A 21,052-nucleotide genomic window follows, 5' to 3' on the forward strand; every position below is an offset into this window, starting at 1 on the left:
AGGTTTTAAACACTCCCAATGATTCCAATAGATCTCAGAGATTGGGAGCCACCAGTATAAAGAGGGTTGTGCTGAAGGGAGTGAGAGCCTGCAACCCACTGGATATACTCCAGTGGGGGAACTGTGAAGACAGAGAGGAGGGTCCAGGATCCCTTCCAGGTACACCCGACCTCTCCCAGCCTGTATCTTAGGAAGGGCTGATCACCAGCCCAGGAGACTTTCTGCTTCATCAGCAGAGGGTGCAATTTCAAACAGGACATCTCAGAAGCCATGGGTCTGGAGGAAAGCAAGCAGTCAGTGTGTTTCCTTCCTGGAGTCAGACCCCCAAGCCCTAGATGCTTGCTAGTTTGGCTGAGCATATGTATCTGGGAAAGGTCCTAATCCTGACTCCTGTCTCTTTGGCTGAGGCTGCAGCCAGCTGGGACAGCAGGAGGCCATGTGATCCAACCAAGGATGGGAGACTGAGAATGTTTGTGATGACCCCCGTGGTCTTTAAAAAAAAGAAAAGAAAAAGGAAGCTGCAGAAGACTTACCTGTGGCAGAGTCTCAAGGTCCTTAGCTCCAGCGGCTTGGGCAGGCATCTTCATACAAGGCTGTCAGATACCTGTGTGGATCCTTCTATGCCTGTTTAAACAGATTACTGGGCCTAGCCAGCCCCAGGGTTTGCCATGGTTACTTTTCTATTGCTTTGATAAGATACTAAGTCAAAGGCAAAAGCAGTGTGCACGGTGAATGCTCTGTGACATGTGGTGACATGCAAACACAGGTGATGAATGCCAGTTTTTCACCTATTCTGGAAAGACAATCTATGTTTCTGGCTTTGTAAAGACTCAACAAAGAAACTCAAAATACTGTTCTAGTTTAACATGCCCCAAATCCTATGTTTTGCCCATAGCATTTCTGGGCCTCACACAATGACTGAGACCCTGAGGGGGTTCCTGACTGTCTAAACATCACTGCCTCGCAGAAATGACAAGTATTTAACAAACATCTACTTCAGAGGTGGTGAAAAGGGAAAAAATATCCGATTTCTGTGAGTTCAAGTCTCGTTCTGGGTGGCTTCTGTTCTGCTAACCTGAACCAGATAATCAATCACTCCGGGGAGAGGAATTAGCCTGCCGGTTGCAATGTGCCTCTAGAGGTGCTCACCAGGATGGTCACCCACAGAACCATTTACAACAAAGGCCTCAATGCTTCAGCCTCCTTCCTGCCCAGGCTGTTTAAATTAAGATGAATTTCCAAGTCCTCCCAAGCTGGTGGCTTGATGGAAAAGGCCTGGCCTGACTCATGGCAACCTCCTCCTGGTTGTACCAGGGCTGTTGGATTTTGTCTTCTAAGAGACTGCCAGACTCAAAAGGGGCAATGTGCTGGTCTGATGTGAAAAATGTTGCTTAGCAGTGGGGAATTCCAGCAATTTGAAACCAGAGGCAATGTGGTAGACACACCATTTATATCCTGGGACCAGCAGTCAGATGAGGGCTGAACTCTGTGGCTATGGTAAGGCCCTGGCCAGTGTGCTTTCCACACTCCGTCTCTCTCCTGGCATCAACTTGTGTCTTGGTTTTATGCTTTTAGGCTGACCAGAAACTTCTAGAGGCTGCCTTTTCTACTGTGGGGACAGAGGGTGACTACATGGAACCAGGAGCAGATACTGTACAAGCATCGCCAAGAGAAAAAGTATTGTCCAGCCTCTGTGCAGTTTCCCACGACCTACCACTAGATGCTTGAGCCTGTTGCATCACTTAGACTGTGGTTAAGAGTTTACATTCCAGGGCCAGTTCTTCTAGCCCACTGTCTATGAGGGAAGAGTCCACAAATCCCACTGGTGCCCAGACAATGGCCATGACCCCAGAGACGTGAGAAGTCAGGCGGGACACCTAAGAAATGAAAGAGACTCTGAGTTCTTCCTGGGAACTGAGTCACGGTTTAAAAAATTATGAGCTGTAAACAACTGCAGATGCCACTTTAAAAAATTCATCTCAAAAGTTTCTCCATTTAAAGGCACATAGATTTCAAGAAGTCTTGCAAAGCAATTCATGTCATAAAATGGTCCATTTATTAATGTAGTGCGTTGCATTTATTGTAAGATACATCCTGCATTGCTGGACCAATATATTGTGTGGTTGGTAATCTCTTACCAATCTCAGAGTCTAAGACTCTCACCAGGAATTTATTTTGTGAGGAAAATTCTTAAGGCAGGGAAAAGCTGTGTAGAAGCACATACTGAAGAGCGGGCAGTGCATGCATCCTGGGACTAGGGTTGCATGTTATGTCCCACCGTGTAACTCAGACAGATAGAGACCTCAAAGGCTGCTGTCCCGGGGAGGGAGTGTAACAGCTGTTCCCCATTCGGTCAGCACTGAGGGGCTTCTGAGGGAGTGAGTGACTCACGGCAACCTCCTCAGCACTTGCCTTTGGTGAAGTTCCCCTTTCCTGAACACCCCAGCTGCACATGTTGCATGGTTCGGTTTCTTTCTCTCTGCTTTGTCACCTGTTGTCATCTTTTATGGATGGCCTCAAAGGGTGAAAGCCAATGAAGAAAGAGGGCTGTGGCTTTCCAATCATCAGAGTTAATGTCAACGACAGGCTTCACTGTGTACTAGTCATAAGATCCTAGGTAAGTTAATCCCTTTTGTTTCTTCATCTGTGATGTGTGTGGATAATGATAACTATGACTAGACTGATATCTTTTTAAAACCTTTTGTTTTAGTGTATGTGTGTGTGTATAAAACCATATCTTCTGGAAGATGAAGATCTCTTAACCGCTGAACCCTCTCTCCAGCCTTTCTAACACTTCTTTGAAGCTTAAATGATTCGTGCTTGCAAAGCCTTAGTACAATGTCTGGCAGAAAGCTACACCTTTGATAAGCACCAGCTATTACCATGAACTGAACCAAGGAAGGATTCTCTCCCAGGGCTTGTATAGATTATATCACATGAGTGTGATGCACAGAAATATGCTACAGGTTTCCTGGGATCTGAATCAGCAGTTGGAGGCATTGCTGAGTTGCACCAGAAGAGGCTTCTACTTAAGACATCGTGTATTGCACAACCAAGTGTCATTTGTGGTTGTCCTTTGGGATTTAAAAGCTGGCTTGACCTACATCCACATAGAGCAGGAGGTCCCAGGGGTCTGTCCTATAGGAACTTGATGGTCATAGTGGGTTGAGTGGGGGGAACTGTTTTCTTTTCCTGTTCCTACTGAATCGTCAGCATATGGCTCTGCCTTGCTGAACTGTTGGCATGCTTTCTTCGTTCGCTGTGGCACCCTTATTCCCTTCCTCCCCAGAACAAGAGGTAGAAAGCTGCACACCTGCTTTGACAGAAGAGTTTGGCAAAGGAAGAGGAGCGAGTTCCTCATCACAGCTTATCAAAGGCCTATGGCTCCTCTGCCACCAGAGCTCCTTCCTGTGAGACTCCTTTCTGGAGGACCCATCTCCAGCCATGTCCCCTGGTCTTGAGTCTTCTCTGCTGTTCTTTCCCTGCAGAAGGGATCTGAGACATCATTCTGGGTGAGGTCTACCTTCCTAAAGTCTACTAAAGAATATTGTGAAACGGATGCTACTTTGCCTTTGATTCTTGAACATCCTTCAAAGGCCATGTGTTGAAGGTATAGTTACCAGCCTGTTGTGCTACCGGGAGTTGATAGAATCATTAGGAAGTGGATCCTAGTGGGAGGAAGTTAGGTCACTGGGGACATGTCATTGAAGGGGATATTGCATCCCAGTCCCCTGCTCAGTGTCTCATGGTTTCCTGGCTGCCATAAGATATGCAGCTTCTTCTGTCATGGGCTTCTAACACAGATTCAACAGCAAAAGGGCCAACTATGCACTGAATTGCGAGCCCAAAATACATCTTTCCTGTTTTGTTATCTCAGGTATTTTATGACAGAAACGCAACACTGACTAATCTAGCCTTTTGGAGAATCCCTGATGTTATCCTAATTTTATCTGTGTATCTGGCTCCAGAATGTCTTTACATGTGTTCTTTCAGGGCAAGAATCTATGCCACCACTCTGCCTCAGAAGGTGAAAGAATGTAGTAGTTAATAATCTGCATTGGAGCTAAATGGCCTAGGTCCGAACACTGGCTCCGCTGCTTGCTAACCATGTAACTCTCGTAGAAAACACGCTGCAGATGACTGGAATAGGATGATGAACTTGAAGTAGTCTGAGGCCCCGTACACGCCTGTGTTAAATTGCTGCAGTGACTAGCTTCATTCGTGGTAGCACTGCCACTCCATGCTGGGAAAGGGCTTTCGGTAAAGCCTGGATCTGTAACTGAGTAACCCAGTTTCTTGATGATGCAGAAGGTTAAAGTATGGGTTTTAGAGGATTTTATTCCTTGATGTGACTGTAGTCCAAATGTCTGGACTCCATAAAGCAAATTTCTACGGTCCATCGTGGGAAGACAGAGAAACAAGCTCGGTGTTTTATCTAAACACCCACAAGCCACAGGTCCTATTTAGGCTTCCGTTCCCATTACTAACCACTTACCATTGAAGATTCATCTGTTTTTGTCTTTGTACAGACAGACAACAGTTTTAAAAGTCTTTATTTGGGTTTCAGAGAAAGAACAGGTATTGCATTATAAAGACTTGTTTGAAAATATGAAATAGTCTGCTGCCATTATTTATTGTAAACGGACATAATTATTCAGGGAGAGAACAATACATTTTTCCTGCATTTCTTTCCACACATGGTAAGACAGGGTCCCACGTATCCCAGGTTGACCCTTAACTCCCAATCTTCCCACTTCCACCTCCCAAATGCTAGGATTCTAAGCACACTCCACCGTCCTAGTTTATGTGGTGAAGGAAGCCATGGCTTCAGGCACTCTAAGCAAGCAGTCTTCCATCTAAGCTACATACCCCATCCACCTCCCACCCACACTTAAATGACCATGGGTCTATGCTCATTTAAGCCACTGGCTTCACTGCCCCTCATTACCATGATGAGAAGAAAAGAAAACCTAGAATCTCAAAGAGAGCAGTGCTTTGTAGCTTTCTTCATCTCCTGCATCCTGGCAACTGCCCAGAAAGTAGAGGCGATAATGAACTAGGATAGTTCAATTGACACACACGTGCTGGTTCAGTCCGGAACTAGCATCCTGGGGAAGATGCCACACCTCCTGCTTCATTTCACTATAGTCACCAGCTTGACGGAGGACAAACAGCCACCAGTGTGGTATTTGTTGACCTCCACAGGTGACTTATTGACTCTTTAGTTCTTGAACCCAATATAATTAAGTCTTTTCATGCACTAAGTCTGTAATGCTTAAAGCTAGCCAAGCACAGGGTTGTTTTGTGACACTGGCTGGCCATGCCATGACTCACAGTTTCCTAATCACACAGTCTTATCTTTTTTTTTCCCCATAGATACTATGAGTACCTGACAGATATTAGAATTGCTGCAAGTTCTAGTAATATCCAAAATAAACTATGTTTTAAGCTTAGTTATTAAAATATAAGCTAATAGAATACTAATAGTTTCCTTAGGCAGGAGAAAACTGTATTTTCTCTATGTGCATAGTTCCTTTCGGACTCTGGGAATATCTTCCTAGGCAGTCCAGTAGTTACTTAAAAATCACCCACAATTCCTGTAGTGGGGACCACTACAGGAGGAAATGTCTCTTTCCAAGTGCTATCAGGGTGGGAATATCAATGTCCTCAATTCATTATCTTCCTTCTAGGCCTTACTTTTTTTCTTTTGGTTAAAAATATAACTGGTGTTCATATTAGCAGCAAAAAAAAAAAAAAATCATTACTTATGTAAATTAAAATGCCCCACAACTGATCAAAGAACAGGTGGGTAAGGACTATGAGTTTGCCGGTGGGACTATGCGGAGAGCTTGGGAAGTTGACTCTTATGACGGAGCTACAGGTCACACGTGGAAGTTGAGGTGTATGTACCTGCTGAAGGATGTGGTCAATGCTCCCAGGCTGAGGTGGAAAGAAGGCCACCATGGGGGGAGGGGTGTCGTGGTGATGGGGGCACCTCCATGAGACCAGAATGGGGAGCCACTGCACAGGAACACTGGCTCTCTAGCTTAAGGACATGCAAGAGCTTCTAACCTGCTATTAAAGCAGAAGTCGGACTGGAAGTTGTTGATGTGGGAGGAGGTCATCCGTGATTCCTAGCTTTGTTGCTGTGGTACATTTCTGTCAAGTTTCATAGTAAAACAGCAAGACTGGCTTTTTAATTAGATCAATTCCCAGTCTTACAGTCTCACAGTAGAACTGTGGGAGTTGTCTTGGGTTAAATGTTCTAGTTATGGCAGCCATGACCAACAGCATTGGGCAGCTGTAACGACTAGGGAATATTTGCCTAGGATGGAGATTTGGGCCAACAAGATTGAACCACGACAGTCACTTTAAACATACGAGAGAAAAGTCAGTTCCCTCGGTTTTTAAGTGACAGTTACTGGGAAAATTCAGGAATGATGCACATTATGTAACTTTTGAGTACTTCCTTGTCTGCTTCATGACTAATATTATTATTATTTATGTGTATCTGTGTTAGTGAGTGCCATGTGTGTGCAGATGCCAAGGGAGGCTAGAAGAGGGCATTAGATCTCCTGGAACTGGAGTTAGGGGTTATGGGCTGTGTCATGGGTGCTAGGAATGGAACTTGGGTCTCCTGGAGACTCAGCAAGAGCTCTCAACGGTTGAGCCATCTGGCCAGCCCAGGGTCTACTTCTTGCTAATGAGAAAGGCAAAGGGGACCAGCTTTGTGTTGCAGACATTCATCTCTCAAGCATCCATTCTCATCACCTCCTAACTTGAACGTGGGTTTCCATTCTATTCTAAGGAAGCTGTTTTATGAGCTAACTGCAGAGAGAAGCTGCTCTGTTAACAGGAGGGAACATGCAGTTACTCCCACTGAATTTAAAAGTGGGGGACTTGCAAACACACAAAAGACCACACCGCCAGCCTCTAGCAACACTTTCCAACATCACAGTACCATCAGCCCAGGGCACAAAATCATCTAGTAACAGGTGGAGTGACTTCCTCTGGGAATTTATCTGATCGAAAAACCAGATTTATTTATTTTTATTTTTTATGTATATTAGTGTTTTGCCTGAACACATGTTTGTGCACCATTATGTGTGTCTGGTGTCTGCAGAGGCCTGAAAAAGGTAGAGGATCCCATCCCCCAGCCTGTCCCCAATGGAGTTAGAGATGGTTGTAAGCTGGGAACTGAACCTGGGTCCTCTGGAAGAGCAGTAAGTGAAGTTAACCACTGAGCCATTTCTCTAGCTCAAATTTATTTAATTTTTTTCATAATCTTGAAAAATCACATTTTAAAACTTAATAAATTAAAATATATATATTATGTACATACATAGCTCCTACAGTTCTGGACTATAAACACCCAAGGGCAATCATACCAAAATAAAAATGAGACCTGAATGGCTGCTTACTTTGCTCCCAGAACAACAGCTTTTCCTCTCCAATGGGCCTGTGCTAGCGCACCAACATTAAGATACAAACTACCGAACCCAGGGATTCTATCTCTTTCAGCAATTTAAATGGCAGGATACTTCTTTCTATCTGTAATTGCCTTTCCCTCACTTCTGAAACTCTCCCCTGAGGAGGACCCCATTCCTCATCTCATAAGACGGACCTGAGAGTGGTAATGACAGGACCTGATGGTCAGTGGGAGCAGAGAAGGCAAGCTTCCAGACTAGTTTTGAGCAGTCCTCCCCAGCTCCTTGGCTCTCTGACCTATGCTGTGGCCACCTTAACTTCTATCTGCTCTTTGGCTGTGCCTTCCAACTGTCATCCCCACTGTTACCTGTAGGAGAGGCATCAGCCTTAGCAAACGTGACACTAGTGAGGTCTTTAATCTGAGGCACTGGTACACTGGGGTCACTGCAGATTCTATACGTGTCTCAGCAGATCAGCATCAGGAATGCGTGTGCTGCCTCTGCCCACAGCCACAGTCACATCCTCGTGTTGAGCTGCTTCACAGGCAGGAAGTACATGGCCACAGGGTAGCCCACCTCCCCCCAAATGGCTACTCCTAAAGGTACTCCATGTATTTGGTATCTTCTCCTTGGCACCCATTAGAGGACCAGCTCCGGGGACTAACAGGTCTTGTCTGAAAATCACCCAAGAGCCAATTAGGATGGACTGCGGCACCGAATTCAGCAAGAATGGCCCTGCCCTGAAAGCATCTAACCTTAGCTTAGAAGGCAGCAGTGCTGTCCAAGGAACAGTTGTTGGTGAACAGTGCCAGGCATAATGGGGCCATGGGCAGAAGATGACCTGACTGTGTGTCACTCCTTGTAGAGAGAAGAGGACTTAGCCGCCATTGTGCTTACTGGAATGGGATCACCTGACAATGGTGGCAAGCCAGCTGGGAAGAGTCTATGAGAACCTGCTGAAATCCTGGGAAGGGAGGCAGCACATGACCGACATGAGTCCTGGCATCCATTTCTGTGAACTTGTAATGTACAATGTACAGTGCAATAGAAATGTGGCTGCTTGCTATGGTGAAGGAAGCAGGCAAAATACAATAAAATATATGTGAACATAACTTTTGCTTTTTGTTTGTATTTATTTATTTATTCATTCATTCATTCATCTATTTTTTGAGGTGGGTTCTTTATATAGCTTTAGCTGTCCTGTCCTGGAATTTGAAATGTAGGCCAGGCTGATATCAAACAAAGCCTACCTTTCCTTTCAAATGGTGCTAGGATTAAAGCCATGTTCACAGCCATAGCAACAACAAAGAGAGCTTAATTCCTTTATCATCTTTCCACTGGAAAAACTAAGAATTTCACCATACTATGCCGCAGCTTCTCTGGGAAGCCATGCTTGCTCTGTGTACTGTTGGTCCTTAAGGGAAACTCTCTAGTCTTGCTTAAGCGTAGTGACCTCCAAGTCCCTTTGCTGAGTCTGGTTTCACAGGAGTATGCTCTGGGCTGAGGGTCCACAATGAGAGGCAAGCATGTGAGCGGAGGTCTTTGAAGATCTCTGCTGATTAGCCAAGTTCCAACAGTGAGGGGTGGCTGTGGCTCTGAGCTTACAGAGGTCACAGGAACTCTGTGTTTAAACACAAATGAAAATGGAGTCACTTCCCCTTACATTCCGCCACTGGCCTTCCCTTCCCTTGTCTCCAGTGTGTGGCTCACTGTGAGCCCACAACAGTTATTTGTCCAGGGCTGAACCACAAATCACAAGTAAAAATAAACTCTTACCAACTGGAGATAATCCCTTTACCCGAACTCTAAACTGTTTTGACTCTTTGTGGGATGTTTTTGGCTGCTCGGTTTTTTGAAATGTGTTTTCTCAAGTATAACATTCAGAATGGATTTGAACCAAAGGAGAGAGAAAGCCAATTGGTGGAAACCACATGAGCATGTGTTCTAAAGCTTTAAATACAAATCTCTTTACTGTGCCAGGAAGTGCAGTGGACAGACGAGGAAGTGGGTCTGACCTGAAGGAAGTGCAGTGGACAGAAGAGAAAGTGGGTCTGACCTGAAGGAAGATAACTGAGAACCAGACACATTGGGAAAAGCACGGAAGATGACACAGCAGAACCAACACCAGGTGACACTGCCCACAGGGCTGCACTACCACCAGAGAACTGCTCTCTAGCATGTTCCACCCTACTGGGTAGACGGTGACAAGCAGAGCACTTCCTGTTCTCTCTTCCTCTTCCCCTGGAGTTGCGTAAAAGGCAGGTCTCTGCTTGCCGAGGAGGCAGAGAGCAGCATCTTCACCAGCTCTTCAGTCTCTGCTGTCCAGCGCAGCTCAGGGCATTACTGCAACGACTCAGGGATGGTGCTGACCACATGGGTCGTCTCTGTGGCTGTTGGAGGGGAACCAAAGAAGGTGCTGGTTTGGTTCCGCTGATGATCCCGGAGATAAGGGGGAACCGAGGAGCTTTTGATGTGGAGGATCCTGGTGTCCATCACCTGACAGTCAATCTGCATCATTACTTCATAGTCCTGCCCATTGATCACATTATCTGCAGAGGAGCAGACACAGGGTTCAACAGAGAGTTCAGGGTGGGAGCAGTCAATACACTTTCAAGGCTACAGAGCTTTATCAGCTTCTACACCTGCGTGCCAACATGCCCTACCCTTCCCTCAACTTAGTTCTCCACTGGTTCAGTAAGAGCTGCCTCATCCTGTGGAGACTGATACACAAGACAACCGAGGAGGAGGAGGAAGAAACCTGTCCCATCATCCCAGCAAAGAAGAAACACTAAGGCCCTATGTCTTCTGCTCATCACATTCCCGACTGAACTCCCTTGCACTTTTGTGCATTAATTGTTCATCTGAGGCCACTGTCTACTCACGCCACAGGATTTCCTCTACGTCTCACCCTCAAACCCTATCGTTTCTTTCTTACTCTTACTTCCCTCCTCTTCTCTTTCCCATCCCCTCCTCATTTCACTACTTAGATACTCACATCCTCAAGTTTCCTAACAGGTACCCTACTTCTATTGTCACTAAACCTTCTGGGGACAAGAGGGACGTATACAGTGAACACGACCAGCATCCAGGAATGCTGATATGTCTTCTGAAAACCAAAACATGGGCAGGAGGAGGTGACTTAGAGCCTAAGGGCAGAGACTATATTTACTCAGTAAAATTATAGCCAGAGAAGGAAATGGACATTCAAATATGTGAGCCATTTCAAGCCCCAAAGGGATATGACCAGAGAACCTTTCAATGGCGTATCATAGTTAAACTACAATGCTGTCTTTTTTTTTCCCCTGTTGCTGGGATAAAAGACCCTGACCAAGGAACCTGAAGAAAGGATGTGTTTATTCTGGCCTCTCCACCAAGGAGAAGAAGTCAAGATGGCAGAAGCTTGATGAAGCTGGTGGCCTCACATCCACAGCAGGAACCAGACAGAGGTGGACGCTGCTGCTGCTCAGCCCCTGCTCTCCATTTGCATAGCTGAGGAGTCCAGCCAGGGAACAACTCCATCCCTAGTGTGCCGTCCTACCTCTAGTAAAGCAGTCATGAAACCTCCCATATACTTGCCCAAAGGCTCATCTCTCAGATTGTTCTAGATGCTGTCCAGTTAACAATTAACACTAACTGCTCCAAATGCCAGAAGTATAAAGCTAAGAAACAATATTAGAAGGCATAATGGGAAAAGTTGATGCATATACAATGAAGATATATCAGAATAACTTTAGATTTGTTAGCACCTTAGATGCTAAGAAAGCATGGAATGAGATACTTCAAGCCCTAACCATAAATAATACCAAGCAAGAACACTGTACGAAATAAGCTATTTCCTGACACCTCAAGATGAGCACAAACTAAAGCAATTCCTGATAAAGAAGCTGGCATTGCACAACTCACTTAAATACTACACAAGGCGGAAGGAGAAAGACAGTCTTATTCATGAACCAAAGCAGAGCTGAGAAGCAATTCATTATGTATGACACAGGAAACTAGCAAACCCCTAATATTAACAGCAGGAAAAAAATTACCAATAATTCAAACAGCCAGAACAACTGCTAACAACCACTGGAAATAGCAAGCATCTCTCAATTATAACCTTAAAAGCAATAACTTCAACTGACCATTGAAAATAATACAAGTTGACTGCATTAAAAAACAAACTTATTTATTTCCCGTCTCCAAGAAATAACTTACTTAGTTATCCACAAACTAAGAGTCAAAGGTAGAATCAGCCCTCCCAGCAAATATCAACAGGCTGGCAGAGCTGGTAGAGCAGACTCCAAACAAAACCTACTCAGAAGAAAAGCCCAGGACACATGAACAAAGGGACCACGTTGGCAATCACACATTAGAACAAAGGTGATTTCATACAAGGCTGGTTCAGCATATGCAAATCAATAAATGAGCCACAGCACATGAACAGACTTAAAAGACAGAAATGGATTAATCACCTCTTAATTAAACCTTAAAAAGGTTTCTGGAAAAGTTCTACATGCCTTCAGAATAGCTTAAAGAAAAGGTAGGAGCAGACCAAACATATAAAGGCAACATATAGCAAACCTACAGTCAACATTAAAGGAGCAGGGAACGTTTCCTCTAAAATCTGGAAGGATACAAGGGTGCCTTCTTCCTCCTCTCATTCAAAAGAATTCTCAAAGTCAGCTAGAGCAGTAAGAGACGAAATAAACGGGATATAAACAGCAAAGTATGAAGTAAACTGACCCCATTTTCAGGTGACATCATTCTGCACTTAAAGGAAACCATGGTTTCACTTCTTAAGGTATACCGAAGCCGGGAAACACTCTTTTTTTGTTTGTTTGTTTGTTTGTTTTGAGACAGGGTTTCTCTTTATAGCCCTGGCTGTCCTGGAACTCACTCTGTAGACCAGGCTGGCCTTGAACTCAGAAATCTGCCTGCCTCTGCCTCCCGATGTAAACACTCTTAAATCTGTTTTCAGCAAAGTGCCAGAACACAAAACCAATATGTTAAAAATCAGTAGTTTTCCTACATACCAACAATTAATTTGCCAGGAAAGAAATTAGAATCAATTATTCCATTCAAAACAGCCCCAGTAACAAGAAAATCCCTAGGAATGTGTCTAACCAAGGAGATAAAGTGACTTTACAATGAAAATTTTAAGGCACTAAAGAAAGAAACTATTCCACTGATCTACCTGTCTGCCGCTGTACCAGTACCATGCAATCTTTTATTACAATTGCTCTGGAGTACAGCTTGAGGTCAGGCATGGTGATTCCCCCAGAGGTTCTTTTATTGTTGAGAATAGTTTTTGCTATCCTAGGTTTTTTGTTATTCCAGATGAATTTGTAAATTCCCCTTTCTAACTCTGTGAAGAATTGAGTTGGAATTTTGATTGCTTTTGGCAGGATAGCCATTTTTACTATATTAATCCTGCCAATTCATGAGCATGGGAGATCTTTCCATCTTCTGAGATCTTCTTCTATTTCTTTCTTCAGAGACTTTAAGTTCTTATCATACAGATCTTTCACTTCCTTAGTTAGAGTCACACCAAGGTATTTTATATTATTTGTGACTATTGTGAAGGGTGTTGTTTCCCTAATTTCTTTCTCAGCCTGTTTTATCTTTTGTGTAGAGAAAGGCCACTGATTTGTTTGAGTTAATTCAGACAGGTAGATCAATGGGATAGAAATTGAAGACCCAGAAATGAACCCACACACCTATGGTCACTTGATCTTTGACAAAGGAGCTAAAACCATCCAATGGAAAAAAGACAGCATTTTCAACAAATGGTGCTGGCTTAACTGGCAGTTATCATGTAGAAGAATGAGAATTGATACATTCTTATCTCCTTGTACTAAGCTCAAGTCTAAGTGGATCAAGGAACTCCACATAAAACCAGAGACACTGAAACTTATAGAGGAGAAAGTGAGGAAAAGCCTAGAAGATATGGGCACAGGGGAAAAATTCTTGAACAGAACATCAATGGCTTGTGCTGTAAGATTGAGAATCAACAAATGAGACCTCATAAAATTGCAAAGCTTCTGTAAGGCAAAGGACACTGTCAATTAGACAAAAAGGCCACCAACAGATTGGGAAAGGATCTTTACCAATCCTAAATCAGATATGGGACTAATATCTAATATATATAAAAAGAACTCAAGAAGATGGACTCCAGAAAATCAAATAACCCTATTAAAAATGGGGTACAGAGCTAAACAAAGAATTCTCAACTGAGGAATACCGAATGGCTGAGAAGCACCTGAAAAAATGTTCAACATCCTTAATCATCAGGGAAATGCAAATCAAAACAACCCTGAGATTCCACCTCACACCAGTCAGAATGGCTAAGATCAAAAATTCAGGTGACAGCAGATGCTGGCGAGGATGTGGAGAAAGAGGAACACTCTTCCATTGTTGGTGGGATTGCAAGCTGGTACAACCACTCTGGAAATCAGTCTGGCGGTTCCTCAGAAAATTGAACATAGTACTACCAGAAGATCCAGCAATACCTCACCTGGGCATATATCCAGAAGATGTCCCAACCGGTAAGAAGGACACATGCTCCACTATGTTCATAGCAGCCTTATTTATAATAGCCAGAAGCTGGAAAGAACCCAGATGTCCCTCAACAGAGGAATGGATATAGAAAATGTGGCACATTTACACAATGGAGTATTACTCAGCTATTAAAAACAGTGAATTTATGAAATTCTTAGGCAAATGGATGGATCTGGAGGGTATCATCCTGAGTGAGGTAACCCAGTTACAAAAGAACTCACATGATATGCACTCACCGTTAAGTGGATATTAGCCCAGAAACTTAGAATACCCAAGATACAATTTGCAAAACACATGAAACTTAAGAAGAAGGAAGACCAAAGTGTGGATACTTCATTCCTCCTTAGAATGGGGAACAAAATACCCATGGAAGGAGTTACAGAGACAACGTTTGGAGATGAGACGGAAAGAACGAACATGCAGAGACTGTCTCATTCGGGGATCCATACCATAATCAACTACCAAACGCAGACACTATTGCACATGCCAGCAAGATTTTGCTGATAGGACCCTGATATAGTTGACTCTTGCGAGGCTATGTCAGTGCCTGGCAAATACAGAAGTGGAGGCTCAGAGTCATCTATTGGATGGAACACAAGGCCCCCAATGGAGGAGCTAGAGAAAGCACCCAAGGAGCTGAAGGGGTCTGTAACCCTATAGGAGGAACAGCAATATGAACTAACCAGTACCCCCTGAGCTCGTGTTTTTAGCTGCATATGTAGCAGAAGATGGCCTAGTCGGCCATCATTGGGAGGAGAGGCCCTTGGTCTTGCAAAGATTATATGCCCCAGTACAGGGGAATGTCAGGGCCAGGAAGTGGGAGTGGGTAGGTTGGGGAACAGGGCGGGGGAAGGGATAGCATTTGAATTGTAAATGAAGAAAATATCTAATTAAAAAAAGAAAGAAAGAAACTAAAGACACTAGAAAGTAGGAAGGCTTTTCATGTTCATGAATTAACAGAAAATTATGGAAATAGCCAAATCACCAAATGTGGTCTATAGATTCAGTATGATTCCAAAATTCAAACGACATTTTTTTACGTAAGTAGAAAAAATAACCTAAAATTCATAGGAAACCCACAAAAGAGCCCGTATAGTTAAACCACTCCAAAGCAGAGAAAATAATGTCAGCTGTCACAGTACTTGACTTCCCATTCTACCACAGAGGCACAGTGGCCACAGCATGTCCTGGGACAGAAACAGATATATAGAGCAATAGCGCAGAATAAAGGACCCAGAATCAGCCCACAGAGCTACAGAGACCCTGTTTTTGGCAAGAGTATTAAAAAATATGCATTGGAAACAAGACAAACTATTCAAAACCTTTGTTTTCTGCATGTAGGAGGATGAAATTTGATCTCTATCTCTTACCTTAAACAACAAACAACAACAAATCAACTTAAAATATATCAAAGACTAATATAAAATAGGACAAGCCAGATGTGGTGGCACATGCCTTTAATCCCAGCACTCAGGAAGCAGAGGCAGGAGAATCCCTGTGAGTTCGAGGTCAGTCTGGTCTACAAAGTGAGTTGTAGGACAGCCAGGGCTCTTACACAGAGAAGCCCTGTCTCACAAAATAAAACAAATAAATGAGAAGCTGAAACTGCCAGAGGAAAAGCACTTCGGGACAAAGGCACAGGCAAGAACTTGCTGGAAGTAGTCCATCAGCAGCAAATCAGTTCTAAGGACTGACAAACTGGAATAGGCTTCCAAAAGGTTTCTGAGTCCTACCACACAGATAGCTCACTGTTGAGTTATCCACAGTCACTACGATGCCAACCACCAGGTAAATCACAGTGCATGTATATAGTGGAATTTTACTCAGCCACGGGGGGGGGGGTGTCTTTGTGTGTGTGGGTGTGTGGGTGTGTGGGCGGGTGTGTGTGTGTGTGTGTGTGCGTGTGTGTGTGTGTGTGTGCGCGTGTGAAATCGTGGCATTTTCAGGAAAACGGATGCAACTACAAATTGTTATATGAATTAAAATAAGCCACACTCAAAAAGACAACTGCTGCATGTTTTCTTTCATATATAAATCTAAGATTTTAATTAAATGTATGTATATATGTGTGGTGTGTGAGTGTATGGGGTGTACATGTCATGAAAGTAGAAGAAGAGCCATGGAAGTAGAGAAGGGTGTAAGGGGAGCAGGAAAGAGCAGCAGGATGCACATGACTTGAGAGTTATAGGGCCCCTGGCAAGAGGAAGAGGAAGAACAAGAGGACAGGTAGTGGGGATAGGAGACCTGTGGTAAGGGACTAGGAATGACAGAAACAAAGAATGCATGAAATGCTATAATAAAACCCAGTACTGTATACACTCTTTTGTAAAATACTGAAAGTGCTATTTTTGGTTTTTAAATAAGGGCTGGAATTACTTTCAAAGCTAACGCCACATCATACCGGTGTGCAGACACCATGTCTTGCATGCTTTTCACACAGTGAGCTGCATTTTCAAAGCAGTGGGATCAGAGGGTTTAGAGCAATGCAGAGCAGAGCACAGGGAAGAATGTTTAACCCTTTTCTTGCTTTTCAATGATAGAAGGAACTGTGAAAGGGACCAGCAATGTAAATGATCAGGAAGGTTAGCCCTTGTTACCTGTATAATCTAAAAATGTATTTATGTATTTGATATATATGGATGTTTTATCTGCATGTTCATCTGCATGCCAGAAAATCCCATGGGATTAACAGTTACAAACAATGTGAACCACCATGTGGGTGCTGGGAATTCAACTCAGGACCTCTGGAAGAGCAGCCAGTGCCAGTGCCAGTGCTCTAACCACTGAGCAATTTTGCCAGCCCCACCAGTGCAGCTTCTAATTCCATTAGAGTCTCCCAACTGTGAACTTAACAGGGAAGACAGGGAAGACATCATAACATCTGATACTTATGAACTTTTTTCACTAGATCACTACTATATAGGGCAATTGACATCTCCAGAGTTCCTGGTTCCATGCCTATGAGACAAGTGCGATTCTGTGTGCTTAGCTCTTACAGATAGTAGTATCTGCAAGAAGGAACACGGACTCCAGCTAAATATATACACAGGGTAACTGTCATGGACTTAAAGATTTCTTAGCATCACTTTTATTGTCACATGATGTGACACACATATATGCAGGGATGCAGGTACCAGAAGAGAATTGGATTCCCTGGAACCAGGGCTAGGAGACTGAGCACCTGACGTGGGTGCTGGGAAGTCTTCTGGAAATGCAGCAAGTGCTCTCAGCCACTGAGTCATGCCTGCAGTCTCCATCATCATGAATGCAAGATACCCAGATACATGCTATACTCCCTCCATGCTGCCTAAGAGGATGGAAGCTTTTTATTTTAGGACAGAGCCAAATTACTCCCTTATTTGTAACGTGGGTGGTCATTTTCCAACTTGTAGTAAATGAAATGATGAGAGAATTATAAACACATAATATTTCTCAAGCCCAGCTGAATAATCACAGCACTACACCAGAAGCTCAGAGAACTTGGAAGACTGTGTAGTCAACGTGGCATCTGATCTGCAGTTTCATCTTTGAATCTGGAGCTGGGTTTTGGGGAGAGCCTGGTTTCACACTGCTTTTCTATCTATTAAGATCATGCAGAGCCAAATAGTAATTTTTAAATTTAAATACTTTTTAGTGACCAAGAGCTCAGATTAAAAGTAATTTTTTCCCTGTCCATTATCCTTTCTTTGAACTTTTACACTATACAAGTCAAGCACTTTGGAAGAAAACCCAGAGTTTGACATCTGCTCTTCAGAGTCCACTGATTTGTTTGGGGAAAGTGAGCCAGAGAGCTTGTCACAGAAGAAGGTGGGAAAGCTGGAGACATCTAGTCTGGGGTGTTTTCAAAGGGGTCTAACACATACTTCTATAGGTTCTCTGAAACCACACGAAACGTTTTTATTTGTCTTGGAAAACAAAGCATATCAGATTCTTAATGGGGTTAAGAAAAAGAAAACCTGAGATAAATCAAGTAACCTGTTAATTTTGTAGTATATGGTCCATTTCTTCTATTTTAAATCCAAGGGAAAGTATGCCTGTGGTCTGACCTGTCATCTTCCCCAGTGCACCAACCGTTTCCACAGATGATAAGGCTCCCTTACAACTGCCCTCCGTGTCTTTGACGGCAAGTGAAGCTGACCTTCTTCTTCTCAGCCGCAGCAGCGATGAGGACCAGCTGCCTGCTGCTGTGCACTAACCTTTGCTTTAAGGCCATTGCTATAGCAGCTTACCATCAATTTTCCAAGACACGCCTCCACGCAATGGCTTTCAAATTATTTATCTTTATACATTTCGATGTCTAGAAGTTAGCCAGTGTTTCTCAACTGAACTATTTTCCAGAAAGTAGAAGATGGAAGACATTCTACTAATATACTTGGAATCATTTCATTTAGAACATGTGACCAAGTTCAGATTTCAAGGCACCACACCAGTCATTTCCTTTTGGAACCACAGCCCCTGTGTGCGTCTTTCTGTGTATGAATGCACACACACGCATGAACTGTAGCACAGAAGACCAAATAATGGAAAACACATGTCAGAGACCTGAAATATATATTACTGATTTTTTTTTTTTGGATTAACTCAGAATCCAGATGACAGTTTAAGAACAGGACTGGGCTCTATAATATGGTTTAAACCACCTGTAGAAGACATTAGGTCCACATACCTGCTGCAGTTTAAACTGATAACTAGAGTTCCTGAATGCCTTAAATATCAAGGAGAGATGAAAGGCTTAGCAATACAAGCTTAGATGCTCTGAAGGAAAACTAAAGCAGCAAATTGGATTCCAAACCAAGCAGCTCCTAGCAACTAAAACGGTATTGTTATATAAAGCCCGACCAGGAGGCTCAGGGCTTTACAATCTATTCTGTGCATTACTCCCTCCTGGTGGTGACAAGTGCTAGGCCATGGTAATTGGGAGCAATGCTGGAAGACTGTATCAGACCTAGACAGTAAGTGACCGCAGAGGAATCTTGGAAGACAATATCTTCTGCAACACATTCTGCATACATTTTTTGGCATTCATATTTAATGGCAAGTAAGAGTCATAATGTTGCCAACATCAAGATTAGAGTCTATAACACTGGCTTGCTCTAAAAGGTCTTACAAAAGGCTTCTCTGTGGGTTTCATAGAACCCAGCTGCATGGTAAGTGAGCAGGCTCACCAATCATTACTGAGCTTTGAATTGCTACAACTAAAGAGGACAGATTAAAAAGCAGGTTCTTGGTAACTCTTTGTAAAATAAGATGTTACTCTGCAGCCCAGGCTAGCCTTGAACTCAAGGCATCTCTCCTGCCTTACCCTTCTCAATGCTGAGCTTACAGGTTGAGTCACCATGGAGGCTTCAGGGTAACTTGATCTTGCTTAAGTCTTAATAGCGCAGGACTATAGGCCTCTGTTTACACAGCGGGCATCCAGAACAGCGGGAGCGGATGAGGCTCCTGCTATTCCTTTAAGACCTTGAGCCCTGACACCAGGTGAGCACGTCTGGGAAGGAAGGACAGTAGCTTCAACCTATGCCAACAGTTTGCTCCTCAGTGTGACTACAGTGATCAAAGCAGGCCCCGAGGGAGGGTCTGGAGACGCTGACGTAGAAGGGCAGGGGAGGAAGGGTCCTTAGAGAGAAACTGCGTTAGGACATGAACAGCTGAGACACAGCACACCCTTTAAAGATGATGTTTTCACTGTTCATGTGAAGGGCTCTAAGAGAAAGTCACGGGTTTCCTGATGATAGGGAGCATGGTAAACATTAGGTTAGGGAATTCAGAACCAACTTATATAAAAAGACTCATAAGCTCTTCCCCACTCCAAATATATATCTAATTTAAAAAGAAAGATTGAATGAACTAAAGAAAGAAAGAAAACAAATCATGTCTATCTGGGAAAACAGACCACAAAAAGAGTGAAGGTGTTCCGGGTTTATGCTTCTACCAATAGAACCGTGGAAACCGCAGCATTTTCAAAAATATCTTGTGTGCTAGGCCTTTTGAAACATAGAGAATGAGACAGAACACTGATCCAAGTCTGGTAAAATGCACAAACTGTGTATTTTACATTTAAAATCCATCAGGCAAATAAAAAGGAGAAGAGATGAAAGGCAGCATGGAATGTGTTCTGAATGCTCGGAAGGGTCCGGGAAGCCAGGCAAGGTGTCTGAACACCGAGGGTGGAAAAATTCCAGGCAATGTGGAATTCTGACCAGCTTGTAAACACACAGTAACTGAACTAGCACAGTATGCCAGGGGCTAGTTGTTGCTAGATGATCAACACAAAAACCAGAACCCTGACTGTAAACAGAACTAAATATCCAAAAATTTACATAAAGCTGAATTTTTAAAAGTGACAAGTCTTGCCTAGTACTTTGTAAAAAAGTGTATATAAGATAGATTTTTAAAAAGATTTATGTATATGTTATTTATATGTATGAATGTTGTGACAGTTTGTATAGGCTCTGCTCAGGAAGTGGCAGTATCAGAAGGTGTGTCCCAGGCTGACCTTGAACTCAGAGGTCTCCTTGCCTCAGTTTCCTGGGATTAAAGGCATGTACTATCTTGCCTGAGCCCAAGCTTTTCATAGCCACTATGCCTTGAGATCTCCTTGCCAAGATCTGGGTCAGAAACTTGTGTCTTCCAGCCTTAAGATCTGGATCATAGGTGAGCCCTCTAATTCTGGATTGTAGTTCATTCCAGATCTAGTCAAGCTGACAAGCAGGACGGCCATCACAACTGTTTACCTGTATGTCTGTGCACTATGTGTTGGTGTGCCTGCTGACTGCAGCAACCAGAGGAGAGTGTCTGGGACCCTGGAGTTAGAGCTATGATGGTTTGGAACTGCCAATGTGGGAGTTAGGAAATGAGCTTATGTACTATGCAAGGACAGCTAGTGCCCAAAACTGCTAAGCCATCTCTCTAGAGCCAAAGACAGATTTTCATCTAGACTCAGACACCAATCCTAATGAAGGAGTTTGCTCTGTGCAAGTCTGGTCGGTGCCAGGCTATGCTGCTGAGAACTGTACTTTATCTGGGGACACAGGAGAAAACCTCAATAAAAACACAGGATCCAGGAGCACAATGAATAAAGA

The 21,052-nt window shown here is 43.5% G+C and overlaps 1 protein-coding gene across 4 annotated transcripts in view; it reads right to left on the minus strand.

The window, feature by feature from the left end:
• Nucleotides 1-4,536: 4,536 nt before the first annotated feature.
• Nucleotides 4,537-21,052, minus strand: part of Atf6 (activating transcription factor 6) — a 169,892-nt gene continuing 153,376 nt past the window's right edge. For all 4 annotated transcript variants that reach the window (XM_029474736.1, XM_021159362.2, XM_029474735.1 and 1 more), the window contains one exon: nt 4,537-9,976. In XM_029474736.1, the coding sequence (XP_029330596.1) occupies nt 9,768-9,976 (209 nt within the window). In that variant the 3' untranslated portion in view covers nt 4,537-9,767. The remainder of the gene's footprint in view (nt 9,977-21,052) is intronic.

Source organism: Mus caroli, chromosome 1 (assembly GCF_900094665.2).
Source record: "Mus caroli chromosome 1, CAROLI_EIJ_v1.1, whole genome shotgun sequence".
Taxonomy (NCBI): domain Eukaryota; kingdom Metazoa; phylum Chordata; class Mammalia; order Rodentia; family Muridae; genus Mus; species Mus caroli.